Genomic DNA, 16,636 nt, shown 5'->3' on the forward strand with positions numbered 1-16,636 from the left:
ACAACAACAATTTATGGTCCTTTCCAAGCATATGAACCACCATTATTTCTAGAAAAGAGACTGCTTGAGTGTGGGAAAACACGAATTGGGTCTTTCTTCCAGGCTTCCCTGATTAAAGGGAGACAACTATCAATATAGCCGTTCCTGGGAGAACACATTGGATCATATGGTCCAAACAATTATATACAGATAACCCTCAACCTACAACCATTCGTTTAGTGACCATTTAAAGTTATAAGAGCACTGAAAAAAATGTCTTGGGACCGGTTTTTCCACTAATGACCATTGTAGTGTTCCCCAGGGTCACATGATCAAAATTCAGGCACTTGGCAACTGGCATGTATTTAGGATGGTTGCACCGTCCCGCAGTCATCTGATCACTATTTGTAACTTTCCCAGCTGGGGGGGAAAGCCAGATTCGCTTAACGACTGCATGTTTCACTTAACAACTGCGGTGATTTACTTAAAACTGTGACAAAGAAATTTGTAAAATGAGGCCCAACTCACTTAACAACTGCCTCACTTAGCAATGGAAATTTTGGGTTCAATTATGGCTGTCAGTCAAGGACTCTCTGGATATACCTGTCATAAAATTCTATCTCTAAAAAGTCTTTGATGATCTAGGTGTCACCAGGTTGTAAGATTTAGAATTACCTTATACATGTTTTGTAAGTGTTCATTCTGGCGGCTGAGAAAAGCTCTCTGTTGATCAATTACAGAGTCTATCTCTGCAGTTGCCGTTTCAGCCCAGCTAGTTGTTTCTTTACATGTGTTTCGCAAACTATGGCCCAGATTTTTAACGTGGTTGCCTGATTCCAAAAGCATCTTAACATTATCATGGCTGGACTGCCTGATCTCTTGGGAAAAGTCATCCAGAACTGGAATCATCTTGTTCTGCTGGGAAGTGGTAGAGTTGACAAGGCCAATAGTCTGCCTAAATAAAAGGATTTAGCAACACATTATTCAAGCACTAATCATATAGTCTGAAACCATAAGACTGAAACAACAGCCAAATCAATGTTTCACCTAAATTGCTAATTTCACTGAAATTTATTACAGCATCCAGTCATTCTGGAAGAGCTCTCTATGGCATTATTTTGAAGTACAAGTGGGGAACATACAGTATTTGCCATTTTTTCAATAAAAACACTAAAAGCAAATGCACACAAGCCCTACTTTAACTTGAACATCCTGAAATATTCTTTTAAAAAACTGCTGCCCATCCCTCAAAGATGTCCAACCCTGCCTTTGTTTCTCAGAGGTGTTATTGAGACGGAGATCAAAACCATGCAATGCATTAAGGGTAGTAGTTGTTTCTGAAATTGACATTAGTCAACAAAGGGGAGTAGCAAAAGAGTCTATTTTATTTCACTCAATTCATTTTGATTGAAATAAAATTCAAATTCAATCTCCCATTTCCAAATGTCTACATTGACAATACAATTATACAGATGTGAGATTGGGTTTGGGTCAGTCAGCAGGACCAGAGATCTACTCTTCCGAGCTTTGGACTCATGCCGGAGCCCATCTTCAGGGAACTTTTCTCTACTGGAATATGTGCTTTCGGCTGTTCTGTGAGTCGTGTTTATGTGGTGCCTTCCTATTGGCTGATTGGTGTGTTGATGGCTGGCGACTGGCTGTCGTTTCCTTGTGCTGCCAAGCCCTGGGCTCCTAAGTACTTGATAAGCTGGTGGTAAGGACAAGGAGGCCCCTTTCCTAGGCTTCAAGTAAATGATTGACGCCTGGGAAAGGGGCCTCCTTGTCTGTTAAGAGGAGTCCTGATTTACCACCAGTTTATCAAGTACTTAGGAGCCAAGGGCCAATCGCCAGCTATCAACACACCAATCAGCCAATAGGAAGGCACCACATAAACACGACTCACAGAACAGCCCAAAGCACATATTCCAGTAGAGAGAAGTTCCCTGAAGATGGGCTCCAGCATGAGTCCGAAAGCTCGGAAGAGTAAATCTCTGGTCCTGGTGACCAACTCAAATTTAATCTTGCACCATTATCCTGAAACATGTTTATTTGCCTTCATTCGTGACAATTATACAGGTTTAGTCTGAAGCAGGGTTGCTCCATGGATGCTTGAGTCTACGATAAGGAATACGAGAGTTTTAGCCCAAGAAATATTGGGATCAATCTCAAGCACTGCAGAATATTACAATAATCCTTCAAACATATTTCAGAAAAAAGTAAGTTAAAAAGCTTCCTTACACAATTATATTTTCTTGTACATCATTAATGTTCTTCTTTAGGCTTCCACCTTTCTCTAGGATTTGGCTGAAGTTCTGCTGAGTTTGGTGATCAAGCATGCTTAGCTGATTTTGCAGTAAAGCAATAAGTTGGGCTGTACCCTAGTATGAATCAAGGAAAATTGAAAAAAAATATTACTAAGGAAAACTGTACTAGTAAAATAGTTTGAAAGCATGCAGGAAGATCACATTTATTCAAATGTGCTTCAATTGCATTTTTCAACAGTACCTCTTTAGAACTGAATATTTTGTTTTAGAGACAGTGCAGGGAAAAAAAATTCCACCTTTCAGGAGATAAATGGGATGAAAGAATCTGCTAGATATGGGCAAAACCCAACTTTCTCTATCCAATCTGCTTCCTGGAAGAAGCAGACTCACAACCCTAAAATGGAATTTATAGGCAAACACAACCCCACCTCCAAGTTATTATGAAGGATGAAACAAATATATATATGTGTATATATAGTACCGCTTATCCTGATTAGCCCTTTTTCAATAAGCACATTTTCCCCTTTCTTAGGTACAGCCAAATCCCCCTCCACTCCTACATGTGCACAAGAAATGACACATTCACATTTCTCCTCAACCTACTTGAACGCATTTGACTTGATATGTATTTGTGACTTTAAGAAGAAATATGAACAATGTTAGCATCCATATTACTAGAAGGCATTTGTACACACGAAGCTAACCTATGTCCCCATGTTTTCCTCCCATTCTTAGTTTGGTTGTATTATTGTTCTTACAATAAAAGAAGCAGAAGTAGAAAATATAAGTGGAAAATCAAAACAAACAACCAAACGTTTACAAAATGGACCCAACCAGTACTATGTACCGTATATGCCGGCATATTAGGCGACCCGGCGTATAAGACGACCCCCGTCTTTATAGCCGGGCCGCATTCCTAGAACGTCGTCTTATACGCCGGAAACTACCAGTATTTCCGGCGTATAAGACGACTCGGCGTATAAGACGACCCCCGTCTTTGGCGCCGATTTCAGCGCTTGCGGAAGTCGTCTTATACGCCGGCATTTACGGTATACCAGAGGTCTTCAACCTTTCTGGGCTCGTAGCCCGGAGGGAACGAGAGCAGTTTTCAAATTGGTATGCGTGCACACAAACGGTGGCACGTGCACTGGCGTGACACTAGCGGCCCTGTTCACATATGCGCAAACAGGCCACGCATACCCACCTGGTGCTAGCGGCCCCGTTCGTGCATGCACAAATGGATCGCGCATACTTGCCCGGTGCTAGCGACCCTGTTCGTGCCCATGTACATGTGCAAACGGGGCCATCGGCGCTAGTACAAGGAGTGCGCAGCCAGCTATTTCAGTAGCCCGCTGGCCAAGAGCCCGCAGCCCGGTAGTGGGCCACAATACAAAAAGTATATAACAGGGGTCCCCAAGCTATGGGCCCACTGCCGCAGCCCGGTAGTGGGCCCATAGGCTGGGGACCCCTGTTATATACAGTATACTTTGGGAATCATTGCCAGAACCCTGCAGGCAAGCAAATTTTCGTATTGGTAGTGGAAAAAGAAATATAAAATTTCAAAGAGACACTGGGACAAGGGTAGGGAACTTGCTGTCCTATTATTTTCAAGTGCAATTGCATAACAGCAGCAGAAGTCCAGAAAACTAGTTACCTGTCTTTTAAGAATGCCTCATTGGACCATATATAACATGCAATAATAATCAGGATAGAGAAAGGCACAATGGCCGGCAGAGCCAGCAGAACCTAGCAGGGTTCCTTAAATAGCATAGCAAAAACTACCTTACTTCTATTCTAGCACACTATGGACCTCCTATGGACACTGGCTTGATAATTTTGTGCTAGAAACAGAAAAAATACCGCTTTCTGTGCCATCTTGGTCAGTTTGACTTGTTCTTGCAAACTCTCATAATTATTCTGAAGTTGAGAAAACATTTGGGAACTGTCTTCGTGTAGTTTACTCAAAGCAAGAGAATGATCATGGAAGAAGGTAGCCAGTTCTTCTTTATAGCCTGTAATCTTTCAATCAGAAAAAGAGATCACATCAGTTTTCAAAGGCACATTAATATTTATTGGCTTTTTCTAAATAATACTAGTGTGATGTGTTGAATTTTTTTTAAAAAAAAGAAACATGGCAGGTTCTATTCATTTAGGTGAGACCATAGGCGTCACCTATGGTCCCATCTAAACAAATAGAAATTGCCATGCTCTATTCATGATGATGAAAACATGTCAAAACATGCATGGCAACACCATAATAGACTCCAGGGTTTGTGTTGTGATTTCGCAATAAGGTTTTATCACTTGTCCTCCTGCCAAATACCCATGAACAGATCTGAAACATTTCAGTCTCCTTCAATCTGGAATTATCCAGATGATCTAGAAATATCAGGAGGGGACTTCTAGTTCACTCCAGCTGGAGGGCTTGAGATTGACAAAAGCTGTCCCAGAGATGGGGTGGGAAAGAGGATCCAACTTCCAGATGCTCAATAGGTAGATAGTGCAGGGGATTGACAGACTTTTAGCCCATTTCAAAAGCAATGCCTGTTTATAAAGTGTTCATGCAGGAGAAAACGTTCTGCCTGCAGGAGAAAATAGGCAATGTTCCTTGGCTTTTCCTATCAGCAAATGGAAGTTCTATTTATACCATCGTCAATGACCTGGTGGTTTCTCCAAATACAAGCACAAGTATGACTGAGGGAACTCCATCTTAACTACCTCTAAGCTCCATTGCTCTTGACAACTGTGACTGTTCAGTGCTTTCCCCAAGGGGGCAAAACATGAAACTGGACTATAAATGAAGTGGTGTACCTTGCAAGGGGGAGGAAGAGCCCTAATGAAAGCTCTGGCATCTTGGCATTTGTTCTCATGGATTGGATTAGGTTGAAAGGCTAAAGCAGTGGGTTTTTTTTTCAACTTTAGGAACTTTAAGATGTGTGAGCTTCAACTCCCAGAATTTCCCACACGTCTTAAAGTTTGAAGTCCACACGTCTTAAAGTTTCCAAGGTTGAGAAGCACTGGACTAAAGGTTCCTAATCCTTATGCTAGCATTCAACAATTATAGTACTTCAAGGTAGGCTTTTTACCATATCTGCCAAGGATGAATTTTTCTTGAAGTGTTCCTGCAGCTGAGAGTTTATACTCAGCACAAGTTGTACCACAGGAGTTAGGCTACTTAATGCCTTGTCCAGTCCAGACGCATGTTCCTCCTAGAAGAGCAGACAAGGTAGTGAACTCATTGCTTCCAACGAAGAAAACATTGAGACCCAATCAGAAAACAGAATTGCGGAAAGACTAAAGACATTAGAACTCCTCCAAATTAACCAAATTATTTCTCACACGTTAGGAATCAATAAGATCAATTTGGTGCCAAGCTTCCTCCAATGCAAGATGCTTTCCCAAGAGCTGACATGGCATCTAATAAATCTCCAGTGAAAGACAATAGGCAGAAATACTCATGAATATGTCAAATACACAATTTTCTGTTCCTTCTGTAGCACTGCGTTCCAGCAGCATCCTTATTTGCATTCTGCTATAACATACTGTTTCCCTGAAAAAAGGCCCGGTTTGTTTTTGTTTTTTGCCTCCAAAAGATGCACAAGGTCTTATTTTCGGGGGCATCTTTTCCACTCACCTCACGGTAGCGGCATTAGCAGCCCACTTCTTCTGTGGCCAAAGGAGAAGCTTCATTCTGCAGCTGAGCTCCGGACTGCATTTTGCAGTCAGAGGCCTTTCTGGAAGATCTCTGACTGTGAAATTCAGGCTGGGGGACGCCACAGAAGAAATGGGCCAGCAAGGAGAGACAGGTGTTGATTCATTGGAGGCCTGATAAGTAGGTGCGGGGCATGTAGGGCAGCTCCACCACCCCGTTTGATTTTTAGGCGTGCCCTTTGCCCCAAAACTACGGTTTATTTTGGGGGTAGGGCTTATATTAGGCCCACCCCCAAAAATCAAGCTAGGGCTTACTTTTGGGGAAACACGGTAGGAACTTGCCCCAAGTATCTAATCATCAAATTTCCTAGTTTTTATGTTCTTGACACGGGATAAAGAAAGGCTGTACTAAAATCTGTCTTACTGTAGTCATAATGTCTACCTGTTGCCTCATTTGAAAACCACATGGAACCTCCAACTCTGAGTAATAGGCTCCTTCTTTTGTGTCAGGCTTATACTTTAACAGCAAATAACCGAAACATTATTCTACTTTATGTCACTTGTACTTACAATCATTTTCTGCAGGTCATTTTTATTTTTGGAGGTCAGTGTGTCCTGATTCAGCATTTTTTCAGCAGCTATTGATACTTCAGTAGAAACCATTTCCTTTACCGAAGTGAAAGCTGCATCTATAGCTGTTGCGGTAACTCCAAATGCTGAAAAACTGGTGGACAGAAGATCATCTAAGAAAAAGATGAGTTATAACAATTTAACCCAGTGCCCTTCTTACTAGAGGGCAACAGTGATTTTGTAATGGTTTTGATTTCTCAAACAAGTCTGAATCAAGGTTTTGGCATGTCAGGTGTGTGTTAACTTTATTGCCATGTAAAGTTGAATAGAAACACTTACTAACTGAGGAGGTGTAAGAGTCTAGCATCTCCTGCTGATTCTGATAGTTCTTTTTCACAGAGTTCTGGATTTTGTCAAAGAGTATATTCATGTGGTCCATAAATGTCTTTTGAGCTTCCACATTATGCTGCTCAACTGCTTTCTTCCGATCTAATTTTGCATGCAAACCGGACACATCATTGGTAGTTTCTTTAACTGTAGTAAGCAGCTAAGGCAGAAAAAAAGATTGATAGTCTTCAAATATCACCTCTCTCACACACGCACACACATACGCGCACAAAATATTTTCCATTACATTTCCAAGTGTAGACTAAGAGAGGGAGTTACATAACTACCTTATTAAATCTCTGTTTATGCTTTACTGCTGTGCAGAATTAAAGAGGTAAAGTATTATTGACCTCAGTGTTTGCTCATAAAGTATATGGATCCAAATAAGCTAAACAACTTATCACAAGTGAATATAGAATCCATATTCTAACCGGCCACCCAATTGAGGGTCCAGAGTTAATAGAAATCTTAGAAGGTTGCTCAGTTGAGCTTTTCTACCTCCAGCCCAAAGCCATTATGTAAACTACATAGTGAAAAGGATTCCTGGAGAAAAAGCTGTATGGAATAGATCCTATACAGTAGGGGTTTTTTTGTTCTAAAAATAGTTATTTTTAGATAATAAATAAATAAATAAATACAGTATTTAATTACTTAAGACTATCTGGCTTTGGAGAGATTGCTACCCTAAAAGAGAAGATAACAACAGTATTAATTATGTATGGTTGAAAATGAAATCAGTTAAGCAATCATACTGAAAGTTTTGCATGCTTCTCAATTACTTAGACTTATACATTTATTAATAAGCAATAATCTAGATTTATGAATGGATTTTATTCCCAAAATGAAAAATGAGTAGCTTTGTTATCACTAAGTTACACTCAAAATGCTGACAAAGTGAGACAAAACAAGATTTGGAATTAAAATTAGGGAAACGATGGAAAATGTGGTTTGTCACATAGTCAGCCAGATGTTCAGACTGGATTTGGCATTTTTATCCATCTATTGAGTTCTTCCCAAGGATTTGGGATAGGAATATGTTGATGTTTTATGGTGTTAGAGCAGAGGTGTCAAACTCGCAACCTCATGTGACATGTCGCGATGTATCGTGACTTTTTTGTCAGCAATGGGGTAGGTGCGGTTTTGCTATGATGCATCCGGCCTGGCAGTTTGACATCCTTGTATTAGAGGTATCGTTGCAGGATGAAAGCTATTTATAGTAAAGCTGCCTTTTGCAATTGACTGATGGGGAATTTGTCAATGCCAATGGCGTTCAACTGTTGCTAATTATTTTGGGAATGCCCCCAAGATGCACATTACTATTGGGACTACCTTTGCTTTTTTTGGTCATAGTCATCCTATTTCTATTTGCAGGGCTTTATATGCTATTATTTTCTCTAGTTCCTTCTCTTCTATTATTATTTTCATTTAAAATTATTAGTCACTCAACTCCAACCATCTCTAATGCCTACTAATATCTTTTCGGCTCGTTTGATCAGAAAATATACTTTTGCTGGCTATTACTGAGCCCAACAATGCAACATTAATATCTCTGTAATAGTTTGATGTGTGAATATTGCTTTGATATTGTATTTCAGGATAAAAGACACTATGGCAGTGATGGTGAACCTTTTAGAGACTGAGTGCCCCAAAACTAGCCCCGCCCCTTTCCCACGCCCTGCCCCCACCCTGTCCCCTGCTCCGCCTGCCCGCAAGGCCACTCACCGCCTCCAGGGCCCACCACAGATCACCCAAGCAGCCCAGCAGTGCCATGGTGGCCATACCCAATGTCTGCGCCCCGCAGCATCAACTGCGTAGGATGTGATGTGAGGGCAGAGTCTTGTCTATGCTGCCTGGCTGCCATGTCCTTGGCTGCGCTACTCCGTATGGGCCATGCTGGGGGGGGCAACTCTCCTCCAGGGAGGCTGCTAGTGAGGAGGGGGTTGTGGGGGGAGGCGAGGCTGGGGCAACAGCACATGTGCCCACAGAGAGGGCTCCGAGTGCCTCCTCTGGCACGCGTGCCATAGGTTCGCCACCACTGCGCTATGGTATTAATGGTATAGTTCAGGGGTAGGCAACCTTGGCTCTTTTATGACTTGTGGACTTCAACTCCCAAAATTCCTGAATCAACATGGCTGGTTCAGGAATTCTGGGTATTGAAGTCCACAAGTAATTAGAGAGCCAAGGTTCCAGACCCCTGGTATAGTTAAAAATCAACTGTTGCCACGAAAACTGGGAACACAGTTTATGAAGGACCACAACATGAACTAAAGGTTTAATTACTTACACAGAAACGTGTTCCTTGACCAAACAGGTAGCAATAAAAAAAGACTATACTTCTCAATGGTTTTCATGCAGAATCCACTGAGAAATGTTCTTTCCAAATTTTGCCTCTTTTGGCGTCAAAGTTTTATTAGACCATCAGTCCCCAACCTTTCTTGCTCCGTGAACCATTAGCAATAGCTGGGTTTCACGTTCCTGCCATTTGTGCAAATCAAGCTTCGCACATTTGCCCGTTGCTTATGCAGCCTGGTTCCCAACGGCCCGCGGCCCAGTACTGGACTGCGGACCGGAGTTGGGGACCCTTGTTTTATACCAGAGGTCTCCAACCTTTTTGATTTGGCGGCCCAGAAAGGAGGCAGGCACCGCTATGTGTGTGCACAAACGGACCTCTCATGAGCGCATGTGCACATGCAAACGGCCACACGTGAGCGTATGCGCACATGCAAACGGAGCTGGCGGGCATGTGCGCTGCAAATGGGACAGCGTTGATGGGATGCTCGGAGTGGCACTAGCACCAGTGGGATGCTTGCGGGTGGGGCAGCACTAACACCAGTAGGATGCTCGGGGTGGTGCTAGCACCAACGGGATGCTCAGGGCGGTGCTACAGTGAGTATGTGGGGGTGAGTGGCCATCCCTTCATGTGGCCCGGTGGCCAAGGCTCACAGGTTGGGGACCCGTTTTAGACTATTAACTGAAAATGCATCCACAAAATGCACATAACCTCCCATTGGCAAAGACATTCTGGCTTCATCAAGAATGACACTAAGTCCAATATTCCTTCAGAACTGTAAGAGCTACTGAAGGTCTGAAATGGTCTATCTTTGACCATTTAAAATACAATTGTCTTAATCTAGCAAGCAATCTATTTTTAAAAACAATACTAGTATGTCATATTGTCTGACCTTGGTAGCAGTGCCATGAAGTTTTTCTTCTGAGTTCTCTAAAGCCGAGGCCACATATTCTTCTTCAGCAAGAAGAACCTTGGTGATTTCCAGGTGTTTCTGGGTAACTTCCAGTTCCATTTCCCTGGCTTGTAGGTTTGCCTGGCACTTTTCCATTTCATTTTTTTGAACAGTAAATAACTCGGCAATCTGCATCAAGACAACATATACTCATAAAGATAATGAGGGTAAGGATAAGTCATCTGCAGTCCAAATATGACCTTTAAGGGCTTTTGTGTGATTCTAGCTCTTCCTTTTTGCTGTTTGCGTAGCAAAAATTGACGAAAACTCACATGGCTCATTCAGGAGCTCCTTCATGTATACAATACATACATACATACGTATGTACATATGTGGGTGTGTGCACGCATGCTGACATGTTTTTTTAGGTATTACAGCTGATCGAAGAAAAGTTCCAGCTTGATTTCCACTCCCTATTTCATATTTCTATAATTGTATCGTTTCTACTTGGTAATGACTTTCAAACTAACGGGCCTACAAAAAAAGCTAAGTAATATTGGACTGAAATTAATAATTTAATTCAAATAATCTTGAAAATTAATATACAGTTCAGACCAGAGAGTTAATGTTAGGCCTTAATGGATAAAGTGCTGGAAAAAAATTACATGGCATTTTATTTCTATATATAACAGTGACTGTATGCTCAGCACTGGAAAGATCCTATGATACCTACTATCGAAGAACATTTAGTAAGGTGACAGAACTGGAAACGATGGCTAAATTATTGGCTCTTGTGAAAGAAAAACCACTACAGATTTTTGTGAAAAGATGAGCATGCTAGAGCTTCCTAACCATCGGAGAATCATCCCAAAAGATAAGGAAAATGTACTGGGTTCACTTACTTTTTTCAATTCTTCCTCCATGGCTGTGATTTTCTCAATGTAGTCTGCAATTTGCTCTTCCTGAATTGTCATTTTCCCATTAAGAGCACTAAAAAAAAGTCAACTAATGTTAACATTGATGTAGTCTTATTAATTTCGGGCTAAGCAATAAGATAACTTTAAGAGCAAATAGGAGAAATATAGCTGTTCATTTCTGATCACTAAATTGTTCTCTTGTTTTTCAAGCATCATGCTTGAAATTTCTCATATTGTTAACTATTGATAGTCATTTCTGCCTGAACTATACATTTATCTTATTGCTATTTATTTAAAACATTAGGTACTGCTTATTAAAAATCTAAAAGCAGTTCACAATAAATAGAATTGACCATTTACACTATAGTCAATGAGATTATGTACTGAAGTGTAAATGATCCTATAACTTATTTAACAATTGAGCTAGGAGTTGTGTTCTGTTGTTAGGTATACTAGGACTTCCATAAAGGAGAATTTTCTATTCAGTATAATTGATAAATTTTGTAGTATATTAGTTATATCTTTCTTGAAGATGCTTTGAACCAAGAGACTTATCAGACAACTTATTCCTTCATTTCTATCCTTTGTTCCAGTTACGTTCAACTTTCTAACAAAGGATAGAAATGGAGGAATAAGTTGACTGATCGCCCCAGTCCTAGGCCTTCAGCTGGGTTTTATAAAACCTTTTCGCTTTAGGCCTCCGCCGCCGGGTACAAAAAAAAAAAAAAAAGGTTCAATCAATCAATTTCAACTTCTTGCGGGAAAAAAAAAGATCTTGCAAAGTTGGAAGTTTGATTGAACTTTTTAGTCCCACCCAGTCTGCCGTTATCACCGCAGCCACGCCTACCCAATGGGCCACACCAACCCAGCACCCAACAATGCGTAAGTGGGTTTTGGGTTGCAGTTTGGGCACTCACTCTCTAAAATGTTCGCCATCACTGCTATAGAGCTATGCTCTGGGGAATTCCATTACATTTTAACCCCTCAGATTCCTTTCTTTTCCAAATAATATTCAGTATTCTATAGCCACCAAGTATCTTAATTCACAATGACCTATGACTGGGGATTTCCCTCTTTCAAAAAAAAAAATGCTGTATTTTAATATACTTCAGGGTTTTCCTCCAAAGCGTTAGAATCTCATTTCTCAATAGCCAACACACCACAGAAGTCTGTTTCTGAAGTAATTAATTTTAAAAATCTGCTCATAATGTAATGTTGCTCTAATCTTCTGAAAGTGGCCCTCGACCCAATCCTTTTTTGCCCTGCTCTGATTAGCATCATTCAAGCTTTTTCAATAAGAAATGCTAGCTAGGATTGCTTTGGAACATTACTGATGTATGAGGCATATAACATTCCTCTCATATGTGATGTTTGAGCTGCATCCTGTCGCTCTATCACATTCTACAAATTACACTCTACCTACATTCTGTCAGGAAACATAACAATACATGATCCTGCCTGACTGGAGAGAGATGGTGCTTATTTTTTTTATAAAATTGATCATGAGGTGATGTTTGCCCTAAGCTGTCAGTCTTTCTGGAGAGCCAAGTACTCACTCAAAATTTTCCAGAGAAATATAGACGCCATTTTTCTCTCGTACTGCAGTAAGATCTCGTTTTAAGCGTTCAATCTCTTCGGTATACTCCTGTGAAAGATATCAGCACAATGCTGGAATGTATCTTCTGAAGCATCTGGAATCCATAATCTCATAAAATTATATTTTTGGCCTGGCCAGTTAAAAAAATCCAATCTACTATCATGCGTTCACACTGCAACACAGCGGGGAAAATTTAGAAAGCATTTATACTTAATGAAAGGGTACTGAACCTTAATGAGTGCCCGTTTTGTGAGTTTCTGATTCACTTCAGGTTTATTCATGATATTCTTTGCCCTGTGGGCATATTCTAGAGTACTCAGAGTTTCCTGTGATACAAAAGACAAAATAAATTTAAAATAAATTTAAATTTAGATACTTTTAAAATAAAAGTAAAAAATGATGAGCAAGTCATCTTTTTGTAACCACTTCTGCATAAAAAAAAGAATTTTTGAAAAATACAAGGAGCTTCACTCTAGAAATATCTTGATCGGCTTCTCTATAAAGAAATGGCATTTATTGTGATTTACAAAGCATTCTATCGACTCATATGCTGCCTTGGGAAAACTCTGTTCTGAAAGATGGCATATAAACCAGAATTGCTGTATTCTCATTTATTTTTATTGCTTCATTGTTTTACTAATTACATTTTTTTATAATCTTACCTTCTACTGTTGTAAGCTGCCTAGAACTGCCCGACAGTGAGATGGGCAGCAAATAAATTTAATGACACTATAAACCAGAATAGATCAGGAGTCTGTTAATAGAACTTTTATTAAGTCTTTTTTAATATTATGCCCATCAAGACAGTTATAACCCTTGCAAGCCAAATGATAGATTTTTTTCCAAGATAAGCTGTCCCCAATCTGTCTCATCAGGTCTTCCAATGGTACACCCATCTATGCTGTAATTGAATCTACCCATCTTACTGCTAATTGTTCTCTTCTCTTCTCCTTCCACCTGTTCAAATTCTATAGTGTTCTCTAGAGATCTATGTCTTCTCATAATGCTTATTAAATCTTACAATCTTCTAAATCTAATTTATTCTGGAAGTCCAACTGATGTCACTCATAACACACTATCTGAAAGAACCTTACCTCAAGATTGATTGATGCAGGAGAAACAGTTGCAATTATACATGTTTTTGTGCGTCCTCCGAGAGAGTCCTGTAGGATTCTGGTAAGCTTTGATTCTCTATATGGAATATGTGGAGTTCTTTCAACAAGGGCAGTAATGACTCTACCCAGAGTCAACAGTGATTGATTGATATTTCCAGCTTCACGAGCTCTTTTGTCAACTGCTCCAGAACGACCTATATTCTCACTCCCTGCCAGATCAACCTACAAATAAACTTATCTAAGTCACAATCAGTATGTAGTAGTCACAAGGAGAAGTCAACAAATTATATTCAACCTTGGTAACCAACAATTACTGCTAATCTCTAACCATCTGAAAATTAACACAACTATATCTGAGGGTATTTGCATTTACAATTTCCAACAAACATAGATAAGGTGGCCCATAGTTTAGGATGCTATGATATGCAATCAACAATTGGAAAATTACAAACCCAAGAAGTCCTCAATTATACCCTGGGGTGAGGGGAAAAGGTACCTGCATTAGTAGGTAGAAATCTGAGATGATACAGAATATGGGATTAAAATGTCTAATCCCCAACAATGGAATTCAAATGGAAAGATCTGCTCTCTGTCGTCCTAAAGGGCAGGACACCTACTAGCATTTTTAAGATCACAACAAATCCATTTCTTGGTTTTGTGACAGTCTGTTTGCTGTTGCAATGTAACTTCCCTTCAAACAGTAGTATTCTGCCATCTCTGTATTATTGAGAATAATCTGATGTGGTGCAGCAATACCATGTGTTGAAACTCACCAAGTTTAGCTTTCCAATTTTCACAAGCTCTTCTCCATATGTTGTTTCTTTCATGTGCAATGTGATGGAAAACACTGAATGGGATCGGCTACAAATTGAAGCAACAGAGAAATGTTCTAGTGAATATTATAACCTTTTGCCATGTGATTTTTACCTGTTGGACAGCAATTACAAGCAATAATCAGTTTGGTTGGATGCTAAACCAACTTTAGATCTATGACTTTTTTGGGTCAGACAAATCCCAAAACAACTTTGAGAATAGAAAAGACATTCTGTGCCTTTTCTCAGCCCTCTAAAGTAAAGAGTATATGACCATGAATTGACTGAAGTAAAAAGTTAAGCATGTTCATAAAATACGGCTAAATCAAGAAAATGCTTCACTGAGCCAATTAAAATGGGTCCATTCACTTGTTAAAGAAAAAGTCTTAGCTGATGAGCCTAGGCCAGGGGTCTGCAACCTTAGCTGGCTGAAGAATTCTGGGAGATGAAATCCACAAGTCTTAAAGGTTGTTAAGGTTGCAGACCCCTGGCCTAGGATTTCCTTCCCAAACGAAGCTAATGAACTCTCTGACACCCACACCATTTGGAAGCAAATTGATTAGCATTTGAAGATAATTGGCAGATCAAAGCTTGTTTTCCACTCCTTTCTAATTCCAATTTATGAGCTAGTAATAAGTATAGGACATTTTAGACAAGTGGCGCAAAATCAAGACCAGGATCTCATAAGTTGGTAGAAGAGAGGGCAGGAAATGCTTGATCAGTAAGACAGCTAAAAAGCTGTTGATCCCAACAAACTCAGTTTTGCTTTTTGGTTTCTCTGCAAGCCTATTATTAGGACAAAAAAATAAGAGTTTCAAGCACTGCAAATGGTCACATTCTACATATTGCCAATCCTCAATGCAGAATTGTGTACGGTTTTCTAAGAATTATCTACTTATTTTTTGTAGAACAGCTGGAAACACCCTCTTTTCATGTTTCTGCTACTCTTAATTAGTTGGTTATTTCAAATGTATTTCAATGGGACCTTAAGCCTAGAAAGAGGTATAAACTTTCAGGAAGAATTAGATCCAGAAATAAGGAAGGCTTTTTATTGCCATTACCTAAAATATAGAGGGCATAGATATCCCCCAGCATCATACACTCATTGAACTACATTAAATTTGTGCAGGTGGCTGCATTCTCATGACTAATCCAATACAAATTTATTGAGAAAAATAGTTCAGAAGAAATTGTTACTTCATTCGTTTTTCTTTGATTAACTTTGGCAGAGTCCCTGCTTTATTTCTCTTCTCACCATTGCAAAAACTAATTATCTCATAGCACAGCTCCTTACATAGGTTGCAAAAGACTCCATTCCATGCTGGATACAAGGATTTCAGTTTATTTGTTGACTTTATACAAGCTACCTTTATTTGTTGATTTAATACTGGTGAAGGCTCTAGAAAGCAACATAAATTGTGAAGGATAAACATTTGGAAAGTACTTTATTGGAACCTTAAAAGTGAGCACCCAAATTATTTTTCATATCATAACAAAGTTCATAGCGGCATGAACTGCATGAATATATGCAATGACATACAGAGGTCTGGATAGGAAGTTTCCCAAGTCTAAGATCTCTCTGAAATCTGAACAGAAAAATGGACAAGGATTTGGCTGTTTGTGAATTATCGCTTGCGTTCTAACCATCTTTGAATCAGAGATACAGATATAAGTAACCTGATTCTGCGTTCCAATTGATTAAGCTCCTCCTTTTTAGCATCTTTCAGATCTCTGCTGAGAAGACTGTCATAGATACACAGTTTAAGATCTGGAAACAGACAGCTCATTGCCCTGTTCTCGTCTGGCATTCTCAAAATGCCAAAAGAAAAAACAGCAGAAATCTCCACCAAGACATGGTGAGAAAAATCTGTTTATTTCATTTAGTAATTTTCTTTTTTAAATTAAAGTACCAACAATGAGTTTTATGCTGATAAAATAGTCAGGTTAAAGTCAATAGATTGCATTAGAAACTATTATGAATATGTCCATCTTTTCAAAAATTGAATGTTTTTATTCCCCCAATACATTCTCAAGATTTCAAAATATTTGAACATTTTACATTTTTCAATCAGACTTGACCAAAGAGAAATTAAGTTTAGAAAAAGTTGTCCTTCAGGTTGAATTGACCCTGCTCAGCAAAAGAGCAGCACATCGGCAGGGAT

General features: G+C 39.7%; 1 protein-coding gene across 1 annotated transcript in view; it reads right to left on the reverse strand.

Moving 5' to 3' along the window:
* KIF11 (kinesin family member 11) overlaps window positions 1-16,636 on the reverse strand; it is a 34,687-nt gene that overhangs the window by 12,155 nt on the left and 5,896 nt on the right. Inside the window, exons 7-18 of the mRNA XM_039336044.1 lie at window positions 14,436-14,523; window positions 13,642-13,884; window positions 12,778-12,873; window positions 12,507-12,595; window positions 10,936-11,023; window positions 10,034-10,222; window positions 6,804-7,011; window positions 6,465-6,637; window positions 5,330-5,452; window positions 4,104-4,262; window positions 2,218-2,357; window positions 655-934 (exon numbers count right to left, since the gene is read on the reverse strand). Coding sequence (XP_039191978.1) covers window positions 655-934; window positions 2,218-2,357; window positions 4,104-4,262; window positions 5,330-5,452; window positions 6,465-6,637; window positions 6,804-7,011; window positions 10,034-10,222; window positions 10,936-11,023; window positions 12,507-12,595; window positions 12,778-12,873; window positions 13,642-13,884; window positions 14,436-14,523 — 1,876 coding nt within the window. The remainder of the gene's footprint in view (window positions 1-654; window positions 935-2,217; window positions 2,358-4,103; window positions 4,263-5,329; window positions 5,453-6,464; window positions 6,638-6,803; window positions 7,012-10,033; window positions 10,223-10,935; window positions 11,024-12,506; window positions 12,596-12,777; window positions 12,874-13,641; window positions 13,885-14,435; window positions 14,524-16,636) is intronic.

The sequence above is a fragment of the Crotalus tigris genome, unplaced genomic scaffold (genome assembly GCF_016545835.1).
Source record: "Crotalus tigris isolate CLP2741 ecotype Arizona unplaced genomic scaffold, ASM1654583v1 scf7180000017663.5292952, whole genome shotgun sequence".
In the NCBI taxonomy this organism is placed as follows: Eukaryota; Metazoa; Chordata; class Lepidosauria; order Squamata; family Viperidae; genus Crotalus; species Crotalus tigris.